Source organism: Larimichthys crocea, chromosome III (genome assembly GCF_000972845.2).
Source record: "Larimichthys crocea isolate SSNF chromosome III, L_crocea_2.0, whole genome shotgun sequence".
In the NCBI taxonomy this organism is placed as follows: domain Eukaryota; kingdom Metazoa; phylum Chordata; class Actinopteri; family Sciaenidae; genus Larimichthys; species Larimichthys crocea.
In genome coordinates this window covers 35469410-35493054 of record NC_040013.1, presented here as the reverse complement: position 1 = coordinate 35493054, position 23645 = coordinate 35469410, and the positions used below count along the sequence as shown (strand labels likewise).

Genomic DNA, 23645 nt, shown 5'->3' with positions numbered 1-23645 from the left:
TAAGCGTGCACTCACAAAACACACCCTCTCAGTGGTGTCCATTTAGTTTCTAAATATAAAACCTGTGGATGAACCTTCACAACAAAATTCAGGAAATGCCTTTCTAATCTCCACACTCTGCTGGTTGTACGCGCTGTTATTACCTAATTATTGCATAAGTAATAGTAGGTTGCTCATGCAATGAGTAATGCGGTTGGTGCAGAACCCATTAAGCTACATCCTTGCGTGTCCTTTAAGAAAACAAATATGTCCACGTGTGCCATGTATACATTTGTCTTGGAGCTTAAGGCTAATTCAGGGTTTATGTTCAATATTTATTAGCCATAACATAAGCATAGCTTTAGGGAACGTCATGTAGGTTGATTCATCAATCAGTGTGGTGAACTGATACAAGATGTCTGTCCTTTGACTAACCTTCCAGCATCATAATGAGGTTGAAATATATGGTTTTGAAGGACTGTTGCAATGAAATTTGATACAGATGTTTGAATTTCCCTCAGGATGAATTGTAATAACTTTGGTGATCTCCTAACTTTTTCTCTAAGTACCATCATCATCCCATTTTTTTCATTTGCCCAATACTTTGACAGTCCCATTATCTCTATGTTGTATTTAATATTAGCAAATATTCAAATATTAGAATGCCTACATGCTAAACTAAGATGGTGAACCAGCTAAACATCAATCTCAGAACCCAACAGCTGTCAGCAGTCAGTGTTTTGGGGCTTGTGGTGTAGCTAACAGACATCCAGCCCAAGACTTCCTCTACAGTCTGATCAGCAATTTTACAGACACGAGAAAGACACATTTTTGCTAATCTCTTAACAGTTATCTCCATATGAAAGCAGACAACAGCCGATAACAAAAGCTAAACTACACTGTTGTATGACAATAGCCTGGAATTGTGCTACAGCCAATGTGTTCTGCCTCTTTTTCTCTCCACACGGACTGCTGCAACAAAAGCCTGCTCAGATATAGTTGGTCAATAACAAACAAAAAAGGAAATAATGCCAAAATCATGGTCCCTTGCTTACAGATATTGCATTCATATGCAGATATCTGTTTAGCTAAACATCAGCATGTTACCATTTAGTTTAAGGAATTGTAAGAAAGGGAGAGTTGGACATTCATATCACCAACTAACTAATGAATATCAACACAATCTGTCAACTGATTGTCATTTATACCGACTGGTGCAGATGCTATTAAACTTAGGAGACCAAATATCCACAAAAACAATAAATCAGTCTGTACAAACCAGACAAGTACAACAGCACTTCTCTCCAAATGCAGCCTTATAAAGCAGCCCTATACAGTAATTGCAGGTGTGTGCTTAGGTTGTGCTTCACATGGGCAATAATCCCCTTTCCAGAAGAATGGCAGTTTAATTGTGACAGCTGCTCTTTAGTGAAAAAACATGATTCAGAGTTTTATCCAAATAGCTTTGCGTGTCAGAAAGTTTTCATCCTTCATGCCGCAGTGTGTTTACAGTGGGCGGCTGGTATGAGGTGCTTCTCTCCAGGCGTGTGTCAGACTTTCCACACGTTCATATCGCATATCCCCAATGCCATTACACATAATCCAAACAATTTAATTCCACAGCAGTTATAAACAAAACGTCTAAGGAGCTTCTGGTCGTTTGAGGCAGAGGAATGAGATGAAGACGTTCCCAGCATTCCTAGCAGGTTTCTATTTGATTCTGCCAGAGCACGAATGATGGGGCAGCCTCTGTCTACAGACACAACAACTTAACACACCCTGCCGTGCAGCATCCCCACCCAAGCCTTAAGGTCTCCTCATGGTTACGCTGTACTGAAATAGTAACACTTGGCATCATTTAATCAAACCACATACACAAAACAATTCAGACACAGAAAGACATACATGGAGGATTAAAACAAGATTTACAGGTCTGGTGTTTTTCAAGCAGTGACATAATAAAAATAGAAATAATAACAGTTTACTTGGGAGCTGTTATTAAATTGAATTATGTATCTTCAAAGATATGATTTATCTCTGAGTTAATTTGTTCACAATGTTGGATTTTCCAGACCTGCCCCTAATTTGTTCATATCTGTACATGATACCAATTATCAATCACACACAATAATAAAAACTAATTTTATGATTTTTATTATTGCCATCATTACTTATCATCATTATATTTTCTTGCTACTGACCATCTTTGTACCTTGTGTAAAGTGTAGACGTGACTACTGGCTGCAGTTTATTACAAACACAAAAGTGTGTGTGCGTATCATTGTTGTTAGAACCTTGGCTCTCCATTTGGTTTGGTTTATTATCTATCATGTATCTATAAATCTATTATATATTATCATGGTTTCACCCCTTAACCTCATTAAACCCTCCCAAAAAACTTTGAAAAATCCCCAAATAAAATAAAATACATTTATAAAAGTTGGGAGTTGGGTTTTTTTTTTTTTACTTTCTGAAAAGATACAAAGTTTCCACCTGATAACAGTGTTATAAATGTGTCAGTATGTGTGTGTCACTAATGGATGAACTTGATCGTGACCAGAGAGGGACACGTGTGAAAGTAGTTAAAGTTAAAAAAGTAGGTCTGAATGTTTCTGTGAGTGTTTTAATGGTAACAAGAAACAAGCCAGAATATATCAAGTCTCAATCTCGTTCAGACTTATTATTCCCTAAGAGAGGCCTTGTGCAGAATGTGTTGCCGGAGGCAGATTAATCATTACACACACACACACACACACACACACACACACACACACACACACACACACACACACACCTTTATTACAACTTTCTTGTGCCTTCTGAGATGTAACCTTGTAAGTGTGTGTGTGTTCAAGTATGTGCACACGCACGCACACATCACCTGCACACACTTGGACATTTATTTCTGTTGCTCCCTCTCTCATAAAACACACACCCTTCTCTCTGCTTGAGAGGCAGGCGTTGGTCTATAAAAGCTGCACCCAGCGGAGGTAAAGACAGCACAGCACAACCTCTATCAGTAGGGGACAACACACACACAACGACACACACTTGCACACACAGATTAGCGCAGGCCTGTCATACACACCACACACTCTTGCTGGGATATGAACACCCTCGTCCTCACCTGTCTCTTGTGCTTCGGTAAGTCTGGACTTGAACTTATATTCTTTGTGTGTGTGTGTGTGTGTGTGTGTGTGCGTGTGTGTGTGTGTGAATCAATTAAATGAAGAAGAAGAGAAGTGTAAACATGGTATGAGGACAGAGAAGGGGCGAAGGAGGAAAGAAATGTCCCTGCAAGTGAGGACTTGTCAGGCTGGAGAGAGATGTTCAGATGCTTTGCACAAAATTGTGCTCTACTTTACTCAAGTACTGGACTTACCTCTACTTTTAGTTGACAGTTTTAGCGACTTTTCAGATTTAGATTATTGACACAAAACATAGATCAGCTAATAAATCATGTACTATATGTGACAGAGCAGTATATAAAGTTCTTAAAATGAGCTCCACCATAACCAGCTGCAACATTAAAGTGATGTACATGTAAATGCAGCAATAAAAATAATGATAATACTATATATCTATTAATAAGATTCTGCACAGTAAGATCTTCCACCTCTGGTTTCTATCAACAGACCAAATTATTAACAGCTCAAGGTATTATACAATAGCACCAGACACTGCAAAAAGGTCAGCATATTTCAAATACATAATTGTTCGAGTCTTATTCATCATTGTTTTTGTCTGGTGTGAACGATGATTTCAGGTACAGTGTGGGTCTGGATGTGGACTGGTTGTACTGGTTTCAGTGCTAATTCAGTATGTGTCTAATTTGCAAGCTCAGATTGCTCTCAATGTTATAAGATGAATGGATGAGTCAGTTGTAAATGGGCCAAGATTTCTGAATACAATGTCAATAGAAAGTAGCTAAGCAACCTCAGGTTTCTGGTGACCATAGAAGAGGAATAACAAAATTGACTGACGTTTTTATCAATTTACAAATGCTTGACTTTTTAGCAGAACACTAAACTAATGTGATTAATTTAATCTCTTCATGGCAACAGGTTCTAGTCTCATTTTCTGGCTTTAAAAGGACATTTTCTAAATAACAAAGTGTCGAATGATATGAACTTTGACCCCAATTTATTCTCGGTGCTTATCATTTCCATATTGCTATGTAGATTCTATAATATCTTGTTCATTGTTCTGTTTTTTGGTGTGTCCTGTTTTTTGTTACAGTAGTCTGCAGTGCCCTTGGTACTCAGGGATCTGAGGCCACATTCTCTGGTGAACTAGTTGGGGTGACTGGGGGTCCAGCCTCCGGGGAGGGCCTCCAGACTTTGTTCGGTGATGATGACGAGCTGGAAATAGACGAGGAGGTTTCAGGAGGAGACAACCAAAACTTCAGCCATGGTACGACAAACTAAAAAAAAAAAGGTTAAAGCTCAAATGTCATGTTATATGCTACTGAATACTGTGGCCAGTTGGCTGAAAATAAAAGCAGTTTTCCTCCTCCTTCATTTTAATATCGACCTATGGTACCCTGTAAGGAAAAGGTTTTGTTTAGAGAGTACGTGTAAGACTCCAAACTCTATCTTTGGTTTAGATAGCACATGGAAGACCTGAACTCCTTTAAGTTTGAACTAAGTGATACCATAAACCTTAGTTACAGATTCACTTGTGATTTCTCCTGCTACAGGCTTACATCCCAATGGTAAAGATGAGCGGAGGAAAAAGAAAGGCAAAGGCAAGAAAAGAAAGCACAAGAGCAAAAGCACCACTGCTTTCAACCCCGAGCACACGCTCTTCACCAATGGATACACATCCACTCTCAGCACCACAGAGGATCCCTGCACCTCTACCCACCTGGGTTACTGCATTCATGGTTACTGCAAGTACATAGAGGGCCTACAGGAGCCAGTGTGCATGTGAGTAAACCTCTTTCGAACACCCACACTTTGAGATTAATATCTGATGTCACATCACTTATCTGGCCGATCACTTTATTGTGTTTACTCTTCACTCTGCAGATGTATGAAGGGTTACGACGGGGAACGCTGTGGGATCCAAACTCTGGGGGTCCGCGTTGATCAGAGTAGCAATACTGAGTTGGTGCAGACAGTCTTAGTCATCATCGCTGTGGTCCTGTCAGTCATCAGCTGCACTGCCATCCTGCTCATGACCTGTGCTCAGTGAGTACACACATTTTGATTTTTAAAGCTGGAAAACAGAAACATTAGTGTTTGTGGTTTAGAGTTAAAAGGCCTCAGTGACAATTGAAAAGATGCTGTTAGCCACTTAATGCATACATCAATGGCAGCTGCTAAAGGTGGTCACTGTAGTACACATGGAGCCTCAGTTATCAGACAAGTTAAGAACATGACTGAATACGTACATTTATGATATTAAAAAGTGCAAAAATTAAGTGAAAAGAAATATATATAAAAGCTTTGTACTTTTCATTTAATCTGCAATTGGTTGTTACAAAAATGCTCAGATATCATTGAAATAACCCCAGCATCATCCACACTGATCGCCCGTTTAGGCTTTTTCATGTTGCCCATCTGCCGAGTGTCAAATCCCAAACTAATTGCTTTCATCTATTCATCATTCAGTTCTCGCTGGCAGTCCAGTTTCCAACAAACTGCTCCATGATGATGAAGCTAAATTTGCCCACCATAAACCCATGGGCTCCATTAGCAGCGGTGTGCAGCTTTACAGGATCTCTGAATATCTGATTTATTTATTTAACTAGATGTTCAGTATACTGATTATCAGTGTGACTTGCTTCAATCTTCTGCTTTGGAATCACATTTCACAATAGTTGAACCTATATAAGACAAGACCTGATGTCAGTGATGCCTGTTACAAAAGCCCTCTTATTTATTTATACGTGAGGTCAACCATCCACACCCTTGCAAATCTCAACATAACACACATTACAATCCACACATCCTGCCCAGAAACAATTCTTGGCAATCAAACACACTGACACATCAAAAAGCACATTAACACACCCAAACACACCCACACTACACAGGTATTGCTCACCACCTCCACAAGGTGAACGTCCTGTATACCTTTCATATCTCAGTCTTGGTTTTAATGTGCAGAGAAATTCCCAATAAAATGTGCCAGGTCAATCAATGCATGTCTTACTCATGCATACTTTCTTAAATCTATTGCTTAGTGTAACTGTGTGACAAGTCATTCACTGTATAATCACAGATCCTTATCAATATGTAACCAAATCACAGTTATTGTTGGAATGTGGAGCAAAGTCAATAGTCCAAAATCCAGCAGGGCAATTAAAGATTTATAGAGTTCACTGAAGGGCTGAAACATGGAGGGAAATAGTAAGTGGAATTTACAGTGAAAACAAAACTGTCTCCACTTTAATGTCTGATCAAAATAACCAGAATAATCAGTTCACTTTATGGGTTGTAATACTGCCAAAATACAACAAAAACATGTCTTGCCTTTCATGTCTCTCAAAATAACTTTATGCGTTCATCTGATAATCACCAGAGTTACACCCGTCTTTTATACTCATGTTGAATGTCTTTTTGTAGTTACAGGTCACATAAAAACTTCTTGGCATCCTACCTGGGAACTGGGACGGAGCAGGAGAAGCTACAGAAACCCATCGGTGACGTTGTGGTGTGAGGGCGTTGAGTTACGATGAGGTGGGTATCGCTGAGTTTTTGACCTACTTGTGTGCATCCAAACACACACTCGCTGTACTGCCTACTTCTTAATCATGTCAAAGCATGTGTGTGCATGGGGCGATACTCTAAAGAGATTGCATGGTGGTTTCCCTTTTTCACCATGTCCAAATACAGAAATACAGAGCAAAGGTGTAAGGATAAAACATCCAGCTAACTAACTTACAACTTACAGAAGTTAGAAAGTATTGATCCAAGGCCAAGGACATTTCATGTTTGAATTTTGTGGGGATACATTGCTCGCAAATCCACTGTGTCAAGTATTTGAGACCTTCTTCTGGACAGTACGATGGCAGAGTTCACGTTCCAACAACCCGAGCCAAACTTATTTGAGAAGGCAGACATAAGAGTTAGCCCTTGCACTAACAGTCTTTTGTCTTGTAAAGTTAAAGTGAAAATGTTTCAAACAAATCAGAGCTATAAATCCAACCCTAGTCTTGCTTAGTACTGTATATAAGCAGTGAAACAAGGTTACCAGATTATGCTGTTACCATTTTACAGAGTTCTTGTTTCAAAACAGAGACTTCCTCCAGCCAAGCCCGCAAGCTTCCACAATCTTGAATAGGGATGAAATGATTGAATCCTGCACCTCTCTCTAAACAAATATCTTGTTGTTCCCTGTTGGTGGAATGCACTACCAGTTCCTACCAGAGCAGGGGCATCCCTCTCCCGATTTTGTGTGTCATGTGACAAACCAGGAAGTTATAATTGGTTTAGCACTATGTTTAACTGGCTTTTAAAGCCCTGCACAGTTCCTGGGGACTTGTTATAGTGGTTTCAATAGTGGTTTCGCAAGCAGCCAATTGCTTGGACTCATAATCAAAACCCAATCCTTCACCAATTAAACTGATTCTATGTTAATGCCATTTGTGCAAGCAATATTGTGAAGCAGTAAGAAGGACATGTAATCAGTATATTTCATATTTCATCCAAAAATCTTGCTTAAGTCCTCAGAGGGCGGTGTCTGGCCTTTGCTCACGTGAGCCTTAAGCCGAACAGGAAAGAGTGGGCTCAGAGAGTAACAGAAAAGCCTGTATGCGTGTTGTTGTTATTGAATACAGCGAGTTGCATCATGCAAAGAGGAATCCCCACGAGAGGAATTAGTCTGGATTAGCTTGGGGTGTCTCGGCCTGTCCTATCTCGGCACTGCATACCAGCGTAAAGAAAAACCACACGCTCGATTGGACACATTCACCCATGTGTCCAAATAAAAAACAAAAACAGTAATGACACACACTGACACAGCAACCAGGAAGGACACTGACTTTACGTGTGATGACTTTGCTTTAGGAGTTTAATGTGTGCTTACATGTGGTGAGATCTCACTGAGCAACAGCCTCGAGACAAACAATGTGGCCGTGCAGCATTCTTATAATAGCCCCGCGTGTCACTCAGTGTTCTGAGAAAATCAACAGTACGGATCCAACTGCAACACCGACAAAAACATGCCATTTGTAGGCTTATCAGTGGAATCGTGAATGTTTTATGAATGCAATTAAAGGATCATTTTTCTAATAATAATAATTATTTTTTTAAACTTTCATTGTCTTAGTTTTGGTCGTTATTTATAGGTACAGGTAGACGATTCGAACAGTTCTGAACAAGCCAATAGTTTAGCCTGATTATTTGACCGTTTGTTCTCTCTTCCAAATGAATCTGTGTACTTCCTTTTAAGTAGACTGTTTTATGGCTGATTTCTTAGATTTGTACATTAAATACTCCTTGTGTCTGTGTTTACATGTTTATTGACATTTGATTTCTCCATCTTTCCTCAGCCACATGCACGATCCAAATACGAAGCAAACCAGAAGAGTCTGAGGACCTGAGAAAGCACTAGAGTGAATAGACTGCTTCATTATATGCTGTGTAAACAAACAAAAAACAAAAAAACACTGTCCAGAACCTGTTAGAATGTAATTTATTTAGTGTGATTATTTATTGCTAACGACTGTATGTATAACGAGTGTTTGTACGTTGGACTATTGTTATAATGTCTTTTATCTGCGAATGCTGAGCATTCGGTCCTTTAATGTTCTGTAGGTTTGGTTTTATTTATTGCACTGCTGTTGTTATAGGTCAGAGAAATGCTCTTCATCTCACTCTGGAAAAGGGATGGAATTTGATCACCAATAAAGTGTCTCAGTGAACGTCTTTATTTGTTTATGCATCTCTACTCTGAATTTTGTGTTTACATTCCCATCTGTGGATGCATCTCATGCCTTGGCAGCCTGCTTACACAAACACCTCGGCCCTTTAGCCAAACACAGCAGACAAGAATAACCCTGAGAGATGCTCATGAAGGAATTCAGAGACTCATGAGAGCAACACAAAAGCATGAGAGACTGGAAAGTTTTTTTAAAGGTGTGTGAGTGCTGTGGGAATTTGAAATGAATCTATTGTTTATTTATTGTTCAGCTCTTGGAAGATAAATCAACCTATTTTGAAGATTTATATTGTGTACTATAATTACAACGCACGCTCAAACTCAACCAACCATTATGTTGCTATGGCACTGAAGTGTTTCTAACAGTGGCGTGACGTCCAAAGCTTTGTGCATGGGTAGCACAGGTGGACTGGGAAAATATGTGGGGGCGTGTCTGGTATGAGCTATTTTGGAAATGTCCAGGTAACTTGAAGTTATCTGCCAATGCAAATACAAACAAAGCTTTGAACATAATTAGACTGTTCAGGACAAAGGAGCCTAGAATAGACACAAAACACAGGGAGACACGGGTGTGTTAAAGTTCAACACAGAGTTAACGCTTTACAATGGCACTACAGTTTGAAGGTAAAAGGTTAGCCTCACTTGATTTTACGCCTGAAACTGTATGGGAGTGATTAGCTGCAGGATAACTAAAGTACAGTTCATCACGTCAGTCCGTGTAATGTAACTTGCACATGTCACAATGATTTAGTTCTCTGAACTCACAATTCAGAATTTATTCTCAGAAGTCTGACTTCATTTCCAGAAATTGCATCAAAGGAGCCAGACTGCAGTTTGCTTCAGCCTAATGAATATTTTAGCCTTAACATTTTGTACAAAGGCTTGCTTCATTCGATGACTCCTCAGATCGTCATTAAGAGGTGAAGATAAATGAACAAGGTGTGACCAAGTGTCAAGCAACAATTCCTTGAACTCTTAATTCAGACTTCAATCTCAGAAGTCTGACTTCTGGAGAAATTCATCCAAATTGTTTACATTACACAGGGCTCTAACAAATGTGTTAAATGCATTTCCTTCCTCATAACACATTTGTTTTTTTAATTTTGAGTACAGAGTACTTAGGTAGTAGGTGGATTTTGTTAATATGTAATAGATTCTGGCTCACTGTTTCCCCTGTTTCCAGTGATGATGAAATGTGTAAAGTGATGCGATGTATATTGATTTGTCCATCTCTACTGTGTGCATGTGTATGTTCATTCATTTATTAGCGGTGTGTGCAATTCATTTACTGTACCAAGAGTGTTTTGGGGCCACAAACAAAATCTTGGTTATCTACCTACCTACCTACCTACCTACCTACCTACCTACCTACCTACCTACCTACATGCCAGGATAGATTCAGTTTCCAGTCACAGTTTTATCAGTTTTTATGGTTCTAGAAATTCTAGATTTTATACTTTGGCACGAGGTCAGTAAGATTTCCATTAAGAAGTTAAGAAAACAGAAAAAGGTGTGAACAAGTGCAAAAGTGTGAAACCACGACAGCACCCGAATTCTTTGAACTCTGCAATTCTCAGAAGTCTGACTTTACTTTCATGATTCTTAGAAATAGTTTACCTGGAATTAATTGTTGGCTCTTCTCCACCAATACCTCGTCCCCCAAAGAATGTTTTTATGATCTTTCATGTCACACTTGAAATCATAGCAACAACTACAACAACAAACACCATAAAGATTTAGAGTCATAAATACATCAGGCAGTGAATTAAATTGGCTCCACAATGTCTACTAACCCTAACCCTACTATATCAGGTCAATTCTCTGTCTCTAACAAACTGTTAGTTGCTGGATGCAACTAATTCCTTGTAAAACATTTGAAAAGCAGAATTTTTTTATTTTTGATAGTCTAAAGATTTTGTTATGTCACATGCTCACGGCCCCGAACTTTTCCACACCCTTTAAGCCCGAGGTAGATGCCAGTGCAGTGAGCGCTGGTGTGGCCCTGTTACAGAGAGGGGAGGATGGTATTGATCATCTTGTTGCTTACTTTTCCTGCAAGTTCAACCGACACCAGGCAAATTATTCCATCATTGAGAAGGAAACCCTTGCTCTGTTGTTAGCACTTCGAGGTTTATGTTGGGTCTACTTCTCTACCTGTTGTAGTGTTCACTGATCATAATCCCCTGGTAATGTTTAATCATAACCAGCGACTCATGCGGTGGGCACTGATGGTTCAACCTTGACATCCGACATAAAAAAGGGTCTGAAAATGTGTTAGCTGATGCTTTGTCTAGGCTGTAGCTAGGTGTTACGCATGTAACCTTAACGTCAAGCCGCAAGGGCTTGTAATTTAAGGGGGGGAGTGTTTTGCGTGTACCAATTGTGTTTCCAGGAGTGATTCTGCCGGTTAGGCAAAATCAGCTGTGTGATTTCCCTGTCGAGGATTGGTCCTTTTGGAGCTGGGAGCGCCTACTTCCTGGTTGCTGTACCCTGGCATCTGTGTTTGGTGTGGCTATGGTTCGACCAATCGGCAGTCCTCAATCAACCCCAGCTGCATTTTAAATAGTTTGTGTGTCCGCAGTTCAGGGCGGCTGTGAACCTGAGATCAGTGTGTCTCGCTTTTGGTTACTGTATTTCGTTCAAACGCCATTTTGTGTATTGGTTGTTAGTCCCTAGAGCTTTTAGTCATATTTCTATGTTTATGCGTACCCTCCTTGGTTAATTAAACTCATGACGTTAACCGGAACCTGTCCAGTTGTCGCTTTCTACCTCATTTCCTATCCTTATCATATATTACTGTTCATGTACTGTAACATGAGTCTGGAATACTGAGGTAGTTGGTGGATTTAGAGTTTGGTTAACTGTTTCCAGTCTTTGTGCTAAGCTAAGTGTATATTCAAAATGTCCTTTAAATGTCCTTTAAAGATCTGAATCTTTCCTCAAAGTTTAAGACAGACCTGCCCAGTGTTTGTTTAAATTAGCATAAAGATGACTCTGACTCACCTGCCAGGACACAACGGTTTCCAGACACCTTTATAAAACAAGGTTTCACTCTGTGTTTTTGCATGTGCGGCGCTGCGTCACCAGTGAGTGAAGGAAAAGGCGAGGCAAGGAGGGCAGCTTATCTAACACACACAAGTGATGCAAGCCCAGGAAAACATTTACTGTGTGTGTGTGTGTGTGTGTGTGTGTGTGTGTGTATGTGTGTGCATGTAGGTGTGTGTGGAAAAAATATAGAGGACTCGATGGCCAAAATTTAAAGATAAAAACAAAACAAACAAAAAAAACATTCATGAACACTCATGCGTTCATCCATTTGACAAAATAAGTTAATATGGGTGTGGTGAGCTTTGATAGTTTCGGTGGGCCCATGAGCTTTTGTGGGTGACCATGGGAACAGAGTAAACACAAAGACAGATAGTTGGTCAGTGATAATTCACTGCAAGCTCAAATAAGGGACCTGCTGTAATTTCCTGGGTGTGGTATTGTTGGTAATGTTTTTTTCCCTTTTACCTTTATGAGGGGGCAGGTCAGTTACCAAGGTAAGTATTTTCTATTTTATTTTGTTTTTATAATCATTTTAAATTCCTGCGCAGACTTCTATTTTGGATAAATTACACATGTTGCCAAGCAGTTTATATTCATGTCAATCAGCCCACACACACTTTTTTCCAGACTGAAATATCTCTTCAAATAAAATGCTGTGCCCCCAGAGGGATGAATCAAATGGATGTCGATGACCCTCTGACTTTTCTTCAAGTGCCACAATGAGGTTCCCGTTTAATGTTGTGTGAAATATCTCAACAATTATTTGATGGATTGCCATCGTGTTCATGTCGTGATGAACTGCCATAAAGTTTGTGATCTCTCAGCCTTTACTCTGGTTCATCTTTTCAGACGTTACACAAATCAACACTTTTTTTATTGTACTTCTTAATCATTCTTTATTTAATCTTGTCATTATGAATGCGATCAGTGATGTGGGCTTGTAAAACACGTATTTGTGTTTTCTGGATCAGATCTGGTTTAAAGTTTGAACAGCATCTTTCTTATTTGCCTACACATGAGTTCAAGCACATACACTGTATGTGCATAAATCATGTTCAGTTACCCATATGCAGGTTGTAGCGAATTTGCTTCACTGAATCGTTGATGTCTTCTCGAAATAGTGATGATACCGTGTAATGTAGAGCAGTGTTTCCCAACACAAAGTTATGAGATCCACAAGTGTCATGAGATGATTAAGTAGGAGTCACCAGCCAAAAGGTTGGAAACCACTGATGAAGAGCTGCTATGTGTTTGTACTAGTCTTACTGTAGGTTAGATGTAGATGTACCATTTTCTCTTACGTATTGTAAAAGTGAAGGTATTCATGCTGTGTTAATAGCCAATGTGGATCAAATAAACATTAAAATTTGTGTTTGCTGGTCTACTACAGCAGAGAGCACCACCTACTGGTGTAGTACGAAAACTGTGAGTGTCAGTGCCACATGACAGCAAAGACTGGGTGCATAGATATAATTATTCAGCTAATTCAGCTGTATGGGGGTCTTAAGCTACACCGTGTGAATTTGTCTTTTGTGGTCTGCTCTCAGTAAGTTCACAGTCATCTTATCTTTCCTTTGTGGTTCAGAACCTCATGTTCTTTGTAATCGTCTCACCCAGGAAACATTTTTTTAGTATGTACAGGCGATCTAAAGACAAGAATGTACAGAGTACACAGTGATGGAGCATCAAAGGTTTTTAATGTTTGCTTTACATGCAACCTGAAACCAGAGAACTGAAACACAAACCTGGGTTAAGCAGTAATAATGAAATAATAATAATGCATGCCTGAGAAAAATGTTCATCACAAAATATTTCACAAGACTTGAGCTGAAACCTCAATGTCACTTGAAGCTTCCGATGCACGAAGTGGTCGATCTGTCTGGTTGAGAGGGTGACTGGTGTCACTCTGATGTTCGGCTTTCATCTGAATCTTAATCTTTCAAATTCAGCTTTTTAAAAAAATCACATTGTCGTTATCCTGGTTTTACGGCAACAGAGGATCATTGATAATGATAAGAGGTGCTCAAACCAGTAGTTATATATTTGCATTAAGCAGGAAAATAGAAACACAAGAACTGATGATGATGTTAGTTAGCCAGCAAACAACTGCGGCTTAGATCAGTTAAACTCAAAGTTCAATACATTTCTTATACCTCTGCTCTAAAAAAAAACACCCCCCTCCAAACTCTTTTGTAACAATGCAGTATAGCAATGAGGATAGAGTGTAGCATAAGATCAGAGATAGGTGCAGTTAAAATAGTTAACTTGGTCAAGAATACAAAATAATGAACAGGGAGGGCTCATTGTATTTTAGGTGCATTCATGGTATTTTTGATCCAGATCAGTTGTTTTTCTGAGAGAAAAGAGTAAACTCCAGGATACTTGACATCGCCACACCCTTTTCCAAAAGAAGTGACTCCGACTAGCACATCATTGCACACCAGTGGACCACCTGAATCCCCCTAGAGAGAGAATGAAATACATAACATGTCATTTTCATCATACATAAAGACCAATAGTTAAGGTGATGATGCACCGACAACAAACTTACCAGACAGGTATCGGTCTTTTTTTTACCATCTGAACCGGCGCATATCATGCTCTTGGTGATAGCAGGATTAAAGTTGTAACATTTGTTGCACTTCACTCTGTCGATCACAGTCACAGTAGCAGACATCAAGACATCTGATCCACTCTTTGCACTTTTGTCAGTTTTTCCCCATCCAGCCACCAGACATTTGGTCTTAGCTGCTGGTTCTTTCACAGTGTTACCCAACCGGAGAGGTTTCACCGTCTTGGTTATCTTCGCTGGTGTTTCAAGCTGAAAATTCAAGATAAAATTAAGAATTACTATTGCTTATTAAAGCTGGCTGTGTACTTTGCCTTTAGCACTAGTCATAACACAAGCAAATAGGGGCTTGCTTTAAAATTCTGGAGAAACGCTGTCTCAAAACAGAACCAACTGAACTGAACCATACTGGGACATTGAGATAAGATTTGGCATTGGCAAATATTTGATTTGGTTTGCAGTATGCATGGTACCTTTATTTCCCTGCCAAATCAAACTTTAAAAGAAAATACTGAGTTCTAACAAATAGCTCCAAATATGTTTTTCATCTTCAGCTTCTTTTTCTTGCATCTCTGCTTCATTTAAGTGGTAATTCACTGCTGGTTCCTGTAATGTCGCCTTACCTTGAGCAACATGAGGTCATTGAGCTTATCTTCTCTATCAAAGCAGGGATGAGGAAAGTTCTTGACCTTGATGACCTGCCAGGACTCTTCTTTCCTGTTTCTGATGGAGTGTACCCCCAGATACACATGCTTAATGCTGCAGAAACAGAAAATAGAGGTTTCAAACTTTCTTTTTCTTGTTAAACTGGGAACAGTTTTGGGGGCAACTAGTAACAAAATGTGCAAAATGTCGTTGCACTTTGCAACACAAGTTAAAGTCTGCTAAAGAGTATATCTCACCACAAGCCCTGTGACATTTGTGGTTTCTTAAAGCGAGGGATGACAACCACCTGTTTTTTCTCTCTGTCAAAAATCTGTGGTATACTGACATGTGCTGACCTCAAAATAATTTAAAATCATTTCATGATCAAGTTTTACTTTAAAGAACAAATATTGAACTGAATACAACATCAGAGGAGAGTGTTTGGACATTTTGTCTGATTTGTAAGATTTTAAATGACCAGCACACATATCTGACAATTTTAGGAAATGTATGTATCTTGTTCTTACTGAGCACAGTGGGCAGCAGTCAGGACCCAACTTGGATCAATGAGTATCCCTCCACATGCACTTTTGGCTCCTTGCAGCAGAGCCATGTAGGGCAGCGAGTGGTTCGTCACTTCTTTCCCACCAATAATCTCAGAGCCATGACCTAAAGCAGAGAACACTCAGGTCATTAATTCATCTTAAAATTAGAAAAATTAATAAATAACTGGTCTGTTAAATAAAACATATCACTATAATATTTAAATACTTCAGTAGCAAATGCAATATCAGAGCCTATTACTCACTTGACTGGACAATGAGGAGCAACATGCAAGCGACAAGGACAAACATTTCTTCTCTCTGATGTGATGCTGATGTGAATGCACTAAACCCACCTCTATGCTTAACACTTGTTTTTATATGTCAAGGATGTGGTCTGATCATGCATGAGTCAGCATTTAGGACCCTGTGGTAACATTTGTTTGCCACCTACCAGTAATTTTAACCGAGTTATTCATAAGCTGTGTGGTGGAGGCTTTTCTTTACACGAAGCAACGCACATCATCAGGGTTCAGTATGGGTGGGCCGCAGTATGAAACAGCTACAACTTGTTAAACCTTCCAGTTACACATATGAGTGTTTAAAACATATGTCATGACTCAGCGGAAAACTTGTGAAAGTGAAACACAACTGCTGATGATGTGTGACCAAGAAATGAAGCGGTAGCTATAAGATGGGTTTATTTCTGGAAAAATTATGTTATAATAGTTTTACATTTTGGTAAATAAAGTTTATTTGCTTTGTTGTTGAGATTTAGATGAGAAAATTGATACCACTCTCACATCGGCCTTTTAAATCCTGATTAAGTCTGGATTAAGTCTCCAGAGGTAACAAAGCTCTGTCCAACATAAATAACATTATTAATGTTAAAATTGTATTGTGTTTGTTTAATGTAAAATATCTATATGGCTTCTTTATCTTTAAAAAAATATATATCTTTGGACAGAGCCTAGCCAGCTGCTTCACTCTGTTTCCTTGCCTTCCTAGCTGCTAGCTGTAGCCTCACATTTATTGATTTGATTGATTTATTTATTTCCAGTCACAAGAGTGGTGTCGATCTTCTCAACTAACTCTCATTTTTCCCAATATGTGGATCTATTAGCTTTAATTTCACTCAAGTGAGTCATGGCAACCATTTTACTTTATTTATTCATTTATTTATTCATTCATATAGCTCTTAGTTACATATTCACCACCACCCACCAAAGAAAGGAGCAACTTGCTTACAATACATTTCTAGTGTAGAATAAAACATTGTTCAACACTCAAAACCTGAATGTTATACCACAGAGCTTAAAAAATGAAAACATACATGACAAGCAATGAATTTGTGGTCACAATGTTCTGTGACTAAATCATCAGTATGAGTTTTAGACTTAAAGCTGAGACATATTTCATTTTCAACTCAGAGTACTGTGAATCTAATTTTCCTGACTTAATATAACTGACTACTTTGGACACATTAGGGATGAATTATCAACACTGCCTCCTAAAAATGACGTGAGAATACTACTAACTGACAGCAACAGAACAAAACAACATGAAAGTACAAAATAGGATAAGCAGTGTCTCTTCACATTAATGTTTCTCTTTATGCCTTGATTTGAAATTTCGGTTTTTATTTTAGTTTAATTGAAATACTTACTGACATTTTCTCCCCTTAAATAACCTAAATAACTAAACTACCCTGTGTGAGTGATTAAAAACAAAACATATAGCTAATACTTTGACATTTCTTGGCTGGTGCTAACTCTGCTACCTACAGTTTAACAATGTCAATGTCAATATCATAATAATAATAATAATGCATAGCACTATTTCAGAAATGAGAAAATGAAAGAGGTTGTCTGCTAGTTTTGGTGTAAAAAATGAAAAAATTACACAAAGAGTACTCAGTACTACAATAATGATTGATTGAAATAAACTTGATGGGCCACCTCCCTGGGTACAGCTAAGATCATAGGTGTTCATCAAGACTAGATAAAATGAGGAAATAATAAGTTTCCTCCACAGACCTCATAAGGAATTTGTTTTTAATACTAAAGGTTCAGTACTTACTTACTTACTCAAAGTTGAGGTTCTTACTATGTGGGTCACCCACATTTACATCTCTTTTGATTTTGATGATCAAAATCAGTGCTAACGTTGTTTCTGCAGAGGAGCAGCACCGGAATAGACATTATTGAGCTTAATGACCCCTGAACATTTCATTATGTTTTTTGTGCGTTCATTTGACTTACAAATCAAACTTTTTAACCATTTCAGAGTGTAGAAGTGACTGTGGTTGGTAACTTTTACTCATATTATAGCCTACAGTTTTTACAGTGCTTACAATACACATGATGATAAGTCTACTCTCTTATTTAAATTATTTAAAGTAATCCACCAACAAAAACACACCCCAAAATGAACAACAAGATAAAGGTGCCGAGCCCTAAAAGGTGCCGCTGAAAGGCTTTTACTTTGAAGCAGGTAGGGGCTTAAATTTGCAAGCAAGCTGTAGATTTCAAAGATCTCAAAACAAGGACGCTGCCACAGTCTCCCTGTCCCTCCTTTCCCCAACTACACACATCTGTTCTGCAGTTATGTGGACTCTCATCAGGTACCTACAGTATCCTGATTATTAAATTGTCCCCATGTGTATTGTGTCTTTCCTTTCTAGCTTTTGTATCTGTATTCTGTTTATCTATTGTACCGAACGCTGTTTCTTGGATTTGTTTGCACTGCCTTCCAGGTTTTGAACCCTGTCTTTCTCAATATTCAGTAAGCCTTTGTACCCATGGTTTTGATCATTTAATTATTTAACAGCATCTGCTTTGCATTTCTTGTCTGCATTTGGGTCCTATAGCCTGTTCACCTGCTCAAACCAGCAGTGACAGCTGGAATATGTTAAACGAATGCAGGAACGCCGCTGTTAATAGTACAACAAAATCCAAACAACAGCAACTTGTAATGATGTAGGTATGTAACGGTATAGGTATAAGAAGACAGCAACTCTTCCTGTCATCTATCTATGATTTATACTTTTGTTGATGACAGGACAGGAGCTATCAAACTTTAGCTCTGCTTGTAAACAATATTGATCAATACAGGCCAGTTTTGGAGACAGGGTAGGCTTAAAGTATATTATACCATGCAGTAAAAATTGTGAGTTGACCAGTTATTCAAACACTTGGTTTCTTTAAACTGAACAAATGTGTCCTGTTTAGTATTTTTAATCCACCAGATTAGAAAACCTGTCTTTTACCACTTGCTATATATGTTCAAATAATTCAAGATATTCTATGTTTGTATTTGTGAACAAGTCCTGCCTTTTTGGCCATTTTAGCCGATTGCTCTGGTTCTCTCTGGAAGCAGGTCAATAATTGTCTCCTCAGTTGAGAGCTCCTCTGAGGTGTCACGATCTGACTCCTTGAATTCATCTGTAGGAGAAAAAAAGTGGCACATGAAGGACACACTAAAGGATAAATATTTGAACATTATAATATATTCATTTTTCTTACACAGGAAAGGAGACTTATGTTTCTTCAGGATACAACAAAGAATCCACAGTGAAGGAACCAGAGACGTGAATTTGAGCGACTTCAAAAGGACATTGATGACTTTGGACTGAACACCAGAGTCCACTGGGGAAGAGAAAAGACAAATATACATTACATACAGCTACATAAGTTTCAATATTTTGACTTCATGAAAGTTCCCAGTAACAATCATACATACATATAATTCATTTTAGTTCAGTGTTTTAGTCTCTTTGGCATCCCCATAGTTCCAAGTCTAGAATGACACGTCCATTTAGTCATTTTATCTTTTGAGTGTTTTTTTTTGTAATTGATTATTTAGTTCAATATAATGCTAATAAAATAAGGACAAATTCCCACCTCAAGTTCTCAGAGCTCACTTGATGACTTGAAACAAACTTGTTTTTATGATAATAAATATATCGGAATGTATGAAACCTGAAGATCATATAGCAGACTGACTTCCACACAAAGTTCACAACACTTAAATTACATCTATATATTTGTTACCTGTTTGGACATGTAAAGCCGTAGGGTAACTTTGAAGGGTCGTGTTTCCACCCGTAAAGCTGTCCGGCCGAACAACAAAGGCAGAAATCTCCATGAAGTACTCTGTGGCTGAAGTTAAGTTGGAGATGCTGATGTTCATGAAAACAGAGCCATCAGTGTAGGGGTAGAAGAGTGTCTCACACGTGTTGGTACATGTCGTCACATTGTAACTGTGCGGTATCATCTGCATAAATGCAGAGACGTTCCAGCTGAGAGTGACGTGACCAGAGCCCACTGAGTCTATCATCACTGGCTGCGGCGAAACTGGACCTGTATGGGATAGTAAAACCTTTACTCTACACCTGTATGTTGATCTTGTATTAAATACATTGTTGAGCTTTTACAGTATAGATGTAAATATATCTTATGTCTTTACAGATTTGTATTTAAGTGTATGTGGAGATATATAGGGGAATTAATGTAGATGTGCAGACAATATACATGCAAACATACAATGATATACAGACAACCTTTATATTTTATGAATGTCAGATAGAGGTTACCATATATACCAATCTTTAAATTGTACATCCAAGACACATTACTCACCGTGACAGACAAACATGTGCAACTCATCACAGCAGCGAGCCAGCAGCTTCTCATCTTTCTTGAAGATGGACTCCAAACTTGCACAGTTGCCTTCTTTGTAGTTTCTCTTGTACCAGTGATCATAACTCAGTTCTTGCCCATTCACCCACATCCAGCTCTTTAAGGTGCTCTGACGCTGCAGGCCAAGCCAAAAGCTGAATCTAGATGCAGCAGTGGAATTGAGGAGAGTGAAGTATTGCTCTTCAGTGCTCAGGACAGCAAGGTCAATATAGTGCCTCTGACAAAACTCCCGGGCTTTTATCCAGGGCATGAGTCTCCGGACCTGGTGGTGATTAGAGATCATCTGGCCCAGTGCTAAGTCATGGCACATGACTGAGTCAGGGGATATTAACAGAGAGGAAAACAGATCAGTTATTAACAGATTCAGTACAAAGTAACCCAGCTGTCTGTGCACTCATGGATGGATCTATGATCCTGGTCAGTCTTATTAAGGATCTGCTAGTAAAACCCAATCCAATATTTGTCTTTGTTGATTTTTGTTCCTTCACTTTACAGCTTCAGCTTCACAGCACACTGAGGCTGCAATAATATAATACAATAAAAGTAGTAAAGCCATTTAAATTAGAACAGCAGAATACTTCTGTTTTAAGAAATTATCTCAGGCTGTCTTTGTTTCCTATAAACCACTACAAATATATATATATATTACAGAGATGTAAAATGACAACACAGATGATGATCACTGTAGTGATCCTATTGTTAACCAATATAAATTAGCTGCATATTTTATTAGATTGTACTGCAATTTCAAAGCTTGACCTCAGTTAAAGAATTTTTGGCAACAGTTACCCAAAACTGCCAGTCTTTGCAGAACCTGCGTCTCATAGGCAAACATGCAGTAGATTCCGTGAGCTTGTTGTTAATACGCCTTTTCATCCCCTTTTTATCCAGCATCTGGCAATCTGCTGTCGACTTGATGTTGTGGTCTCTCCAACTCCTCTGCCTAAAATTGGCTCCGCTTGGCATGTTTTTAAAGAACACAGCTTACAATGCGGGGTGACGCAAGAGGTGGAGAAATGGGCGTGGCCAGGTTGAGTGCTCACCTGTCACAGGAGGTTTTTATTAATTATTTTAACAGGAATTAAGATGAATTTTGGACTTTACAGTTATGTCTATTCGCGTACATTACTACTGGAAAACATGTCCCAGTTGATCCTTATTTACTCTTTATAGTGGTGAACAGTGAACAACTGATGTGTGTGTAGTGTGGCTGGAGTGTCTGAACACGTGTAACTGAACACCAGGAGAAAATGTGCTGAGCTTATATAGGAGGTGCAAAAATGACATGATACATAGCTCCACCCAAAGATCTATTTTTAGATGTGACCTGTTTGAATAGTTGTACTTTCAGTGTACCTCATGACATAGCAAAACTTGATTCTGATAATGAGCTACTAGAACAGGTATTGGCAAACTATGACTGCATCTGGCTCGCAGTCAGGGGAGAAAGTAAGCCGGTACGGTATGGTACTGCGTAAAACACTCAGTGGCAGTACGCACTACGCAGTACCAGGAAGATGGGAGAGCGGCTGCCTGCTATAAAGCCCTCATTCAGAACCAGTCACGGCCGCACTCTGGGTTAGGAAATAGATCTGCTAACAACATGCAATCTTCCCTTTAACTCATTCCGAATAGTTTCTGAAGTGCCCGTGTTGTGTTTTAGTCCATGCTGGACGGAGCTCCCTCTCTTCCCCTCCCCTCGGAGAGAGCCCTGTGGCCTCCTCTGCGCCCAGCCTTTAAAATGTCTCAATAAATTAAATCAGTAGGAGAGTAAGCAGTTGTGTTTCGTGTTATTTTGTTCAATTGTAACGATACGGAACAGCTCGGGAAAAGAAACTGCTTATGAGATTTCACTCAGTACTATGTGAGTGCGCATGCGCGTCTACATCCGAAACACAGGTGCATAATCGAGGCTATGCAGCACCAGAAGTCACATTAATGTTTTTTAAAGTATTTTATTTATTATTGGTTAGCTTCAGTATAACAACGTTATTAAAAAGAATAAATTCAGAGAGACTTATTGTACTAAATTTACATTTAACATTAAATTATACATTTATTTGTATTCAGTGTTTATAAATAAATATTATATGGCTCCCACGGATTAAAATATGTGGCTTTCCTGGCTCTCAGCCAAAAAGGTTCCCGAACCCTGTACTAGAACAATCCACAGCTTCAAAACAAATGTAAAAACTATTCATAGACAATGGAATGTGAGTGTTCCTGTTTAGTGAGTGTATCCTGACCTAATGCAGACTGTTCTGATACTGTTTCAACATCATCCATAAATGATGCTAAAGGTGGAAGCAGTTCAGCAATTTGTCTGATGAAGGCCTCTCAAGTTGTGATTTCAGTTTGCTTGTTTACTCTTTGGATAACTTTTGTTTCCCTTTCAGCTACATTTTCTTAAACCAGTAAAGATTTGGATGTGGCCCTGCTTTAATGAGGTCTATGGAGAGAAAGGATGCTCATTTTTGCATCTTTCAAAGGCTTTTTAAGTCTCTTTACTTTAGTCCATGCAGAGCTCTGTAAAATATCACAAGAACCATGGATTTGATTCTTGTAAATGATCCAGGAAGTTAAAATGGGACCAGATAAAAGTGTAGGAATTTTTTTTTTTTAACCTTCACTGAAAGAGCTCTGACCACAGAAAAATGTGATGGTAAACACATCATATTCTGCTTGTGTTCACCATCCCACATTTAAAGAGAGAGATAGAGCTAATCGCCAACCATCCACACCTATGGCCAACATGTTGCTGTGAGGTGACTGTGCTAACATTTTATTTTCATTTTATTCATTTCTTTATTTTATTTTTTGATTCTGTAGCAACTTTCTTTAATGGTTAAATGAGTGTTCTGGAGTGTAATGACAACAACAACAACAACAACAACAACAATAATAGTCATAATAATTTTTGCTGTTTTTTTTTATTTGGTCAAATATGATTTCTTTGTTAAGTGGGAGGAAACTGAAGCACTCAGAGGAAACCCACACACAAAGATAAAATGAAGACAAATATTAAATATTAAATAATATTAAATATTTGTCTTCATTATTCTGTACTAAGCTCTTCATATTTGACTGGTGTTGCTGGTTTTTTTTGGGGGCGGGGGGGGGGTTGAATTTGCCCAGATACGTGCCCAGATACTCTTCGTTAAGTGGGAGAAACCGAAGCACTCGGAGGAAACCCACAGGCCAAGGAGATCATGAAGACACGCAGAAAGAACTGGGCTGAACCCTCCTGGACAATGCTGCTCAGATGGTGTCTGG

The 23645-nt window shown here is 38.8% G+C and overlaps 3 protein-coding genes across 4 annotated transcripts; 1 reads left to right on the top strand and 2 right to left on the bottom strand.

The window, feature by feature from the left end:
- The first annotated feature begins 2991 nt into the window (after nucleotides 1-2991).
- Nucleotides 2992-8853, top strand: areg (amphiregulin). Of its 2 annotated transcripts, none has more exons than XM_019263732.2 (6): nucleotides 2992-3123; nucleotides 4222-4392; nucleotides 4679-4907; nucleotides 5010-5171; nucleotides 6552-6665; nucleotides 8480-8853. In XM_019263732.2, the coding sequence occupies exons 1-5, from the start codon at nucleotides 3087-3089 to the stop codon at nucleotides 6643-6645; spliced, it is 693 nt and encodes a 230-aa protein (XP_019119277.2). In that variant the 5' UTR covers nucleotides 2992-3086; the 3' UTR covers nucleotides 6646-6665; nucleotides 8480-8853. The 2 variants fall into 2 exon arrangements, with proteins under 2 accessions (XP_019119277.2, XP_019119276.2); XM_019263731.2 differs by having other exon boundaries at nucleotides 4219-4392.
- A 4738-nt stretch (nucleotides 8854-13591) lies between these two features.
- Nucleotides 13592-16044, bottom strand: LOC104923006 (granzyme A). Its single transcript, XM_027275401.1, has 5 exons — nucleotides 15939-16044; nucleotides 15658-15799; nucleotides 15109-15244; nucleotides 14468-14737; nucleotides 13592-14378 (listed from the first exon to the last, which is right to left on the bottom strand). The coding sequence occupies exons 1-5, from the start codon at nucleotides 15982-15984 to the stop codon at nucleotides 14217-14219; spliced, it is 756 nt and encodes a 251-aa protein (XP_027131202.1). The 5' UTR covers nucleotides 15985-16044; the 3' UTR covers nucleotides 13592-14216.
- Nucleotides 16045-16873: 829 nt separating this feature from the next.
- Nucleotides 16874-21314, bottom strand: LOC104923007 (uncharacterized). Its single transcript, XM_010735979.3, has 5 exons — nucleotides 21162-21314; nucleotides 20313-20684; nucleotides 19725-20033; nucleotides 19197-19319; nucleotides 16874-19115 (listed from the first exon to the last, which is right to left on the bottom strand). Exons 1-5 carry the CDS (start codon nucleotides 21205-21207, stop codon nucleotides 19018-19020), a joined length of 948 nt encoding a protein of 315 aa, XP_010734281.2. The 5' UTR covers nucleotides 21208-21314; the 3' UTR covers nucleotides 16874-19017.
- Nucleotides 21315-23645: the final 2331 nt, after the last annotated feature.

Excerpts from the sequence above, each read along its gene's own strand:
- LOC104923006 (XM_027275401.1), bottom strand. The coding sequence starts at position 15,984 with ATGTTTGTCCTTGTCGCTTGCATGTTGCTCCTCATTGTCCAGTCAA. Across the intron at positions 15,800-15,938 it reads GCTCCTCATTGTCCAGTCAA|GTCATGGCTCTGAGATTATT; the intron begins GTGAGTAATAGG and ends TCTCTGCTTTAG. Across the intron at positions 14,379-14,467 it reads AAAAGACCGATACCTGTCTG|GGGGATTCAGGTGGTCCACT; the intron begins GTAAGTTTGTTG and ends TTCTCTCTCTAG.
- LOC104923007 (XM_010735979.3), bottom strand. The coding sequence starts at position 21,207 with ATGTTTGCCTATGAGACGCAGGTTCTGCAAAGACTGGCAGTTTTGG. Across the intron at positions 20,034-20,312 it reads GCACATGTTTGTCTGTCACG|GTCCAGTTTCGCCGCAGCCA; the intron begins GTGAGTAATGTG and ends TATCCCATACAG. Across the intron at positions 19,320-19,724 it reads GGCTTTACATGTCCAAACAG|TGGACTCTGGTGTTCAGTCC; the intron begins GTAACAAATATA and ends TCTCTTCCCCAG.
- areg (XM_019263731.2), top strand. The coding sequence starts at position 3,087 with ATGAACACCCTCGTCCTCACCTGTCTCTTGTGCTTCG. Across the intron at positions 3,124-4,218 it reads CACCTGTCTCTTGTGCTTCG|TAGTCTGCAGTGCCCTTGGT; the intron begins GTAAGTCTGGAC and ends TTTTTGTTACAG. Across the intron at positions 4,393-4,678 it reads CAACCAAAACTTCAGCCATG|GCTTACATCCCAATGGTAAA; the intron begins GTACGACAAACT and ends CTCCTGCTACAG.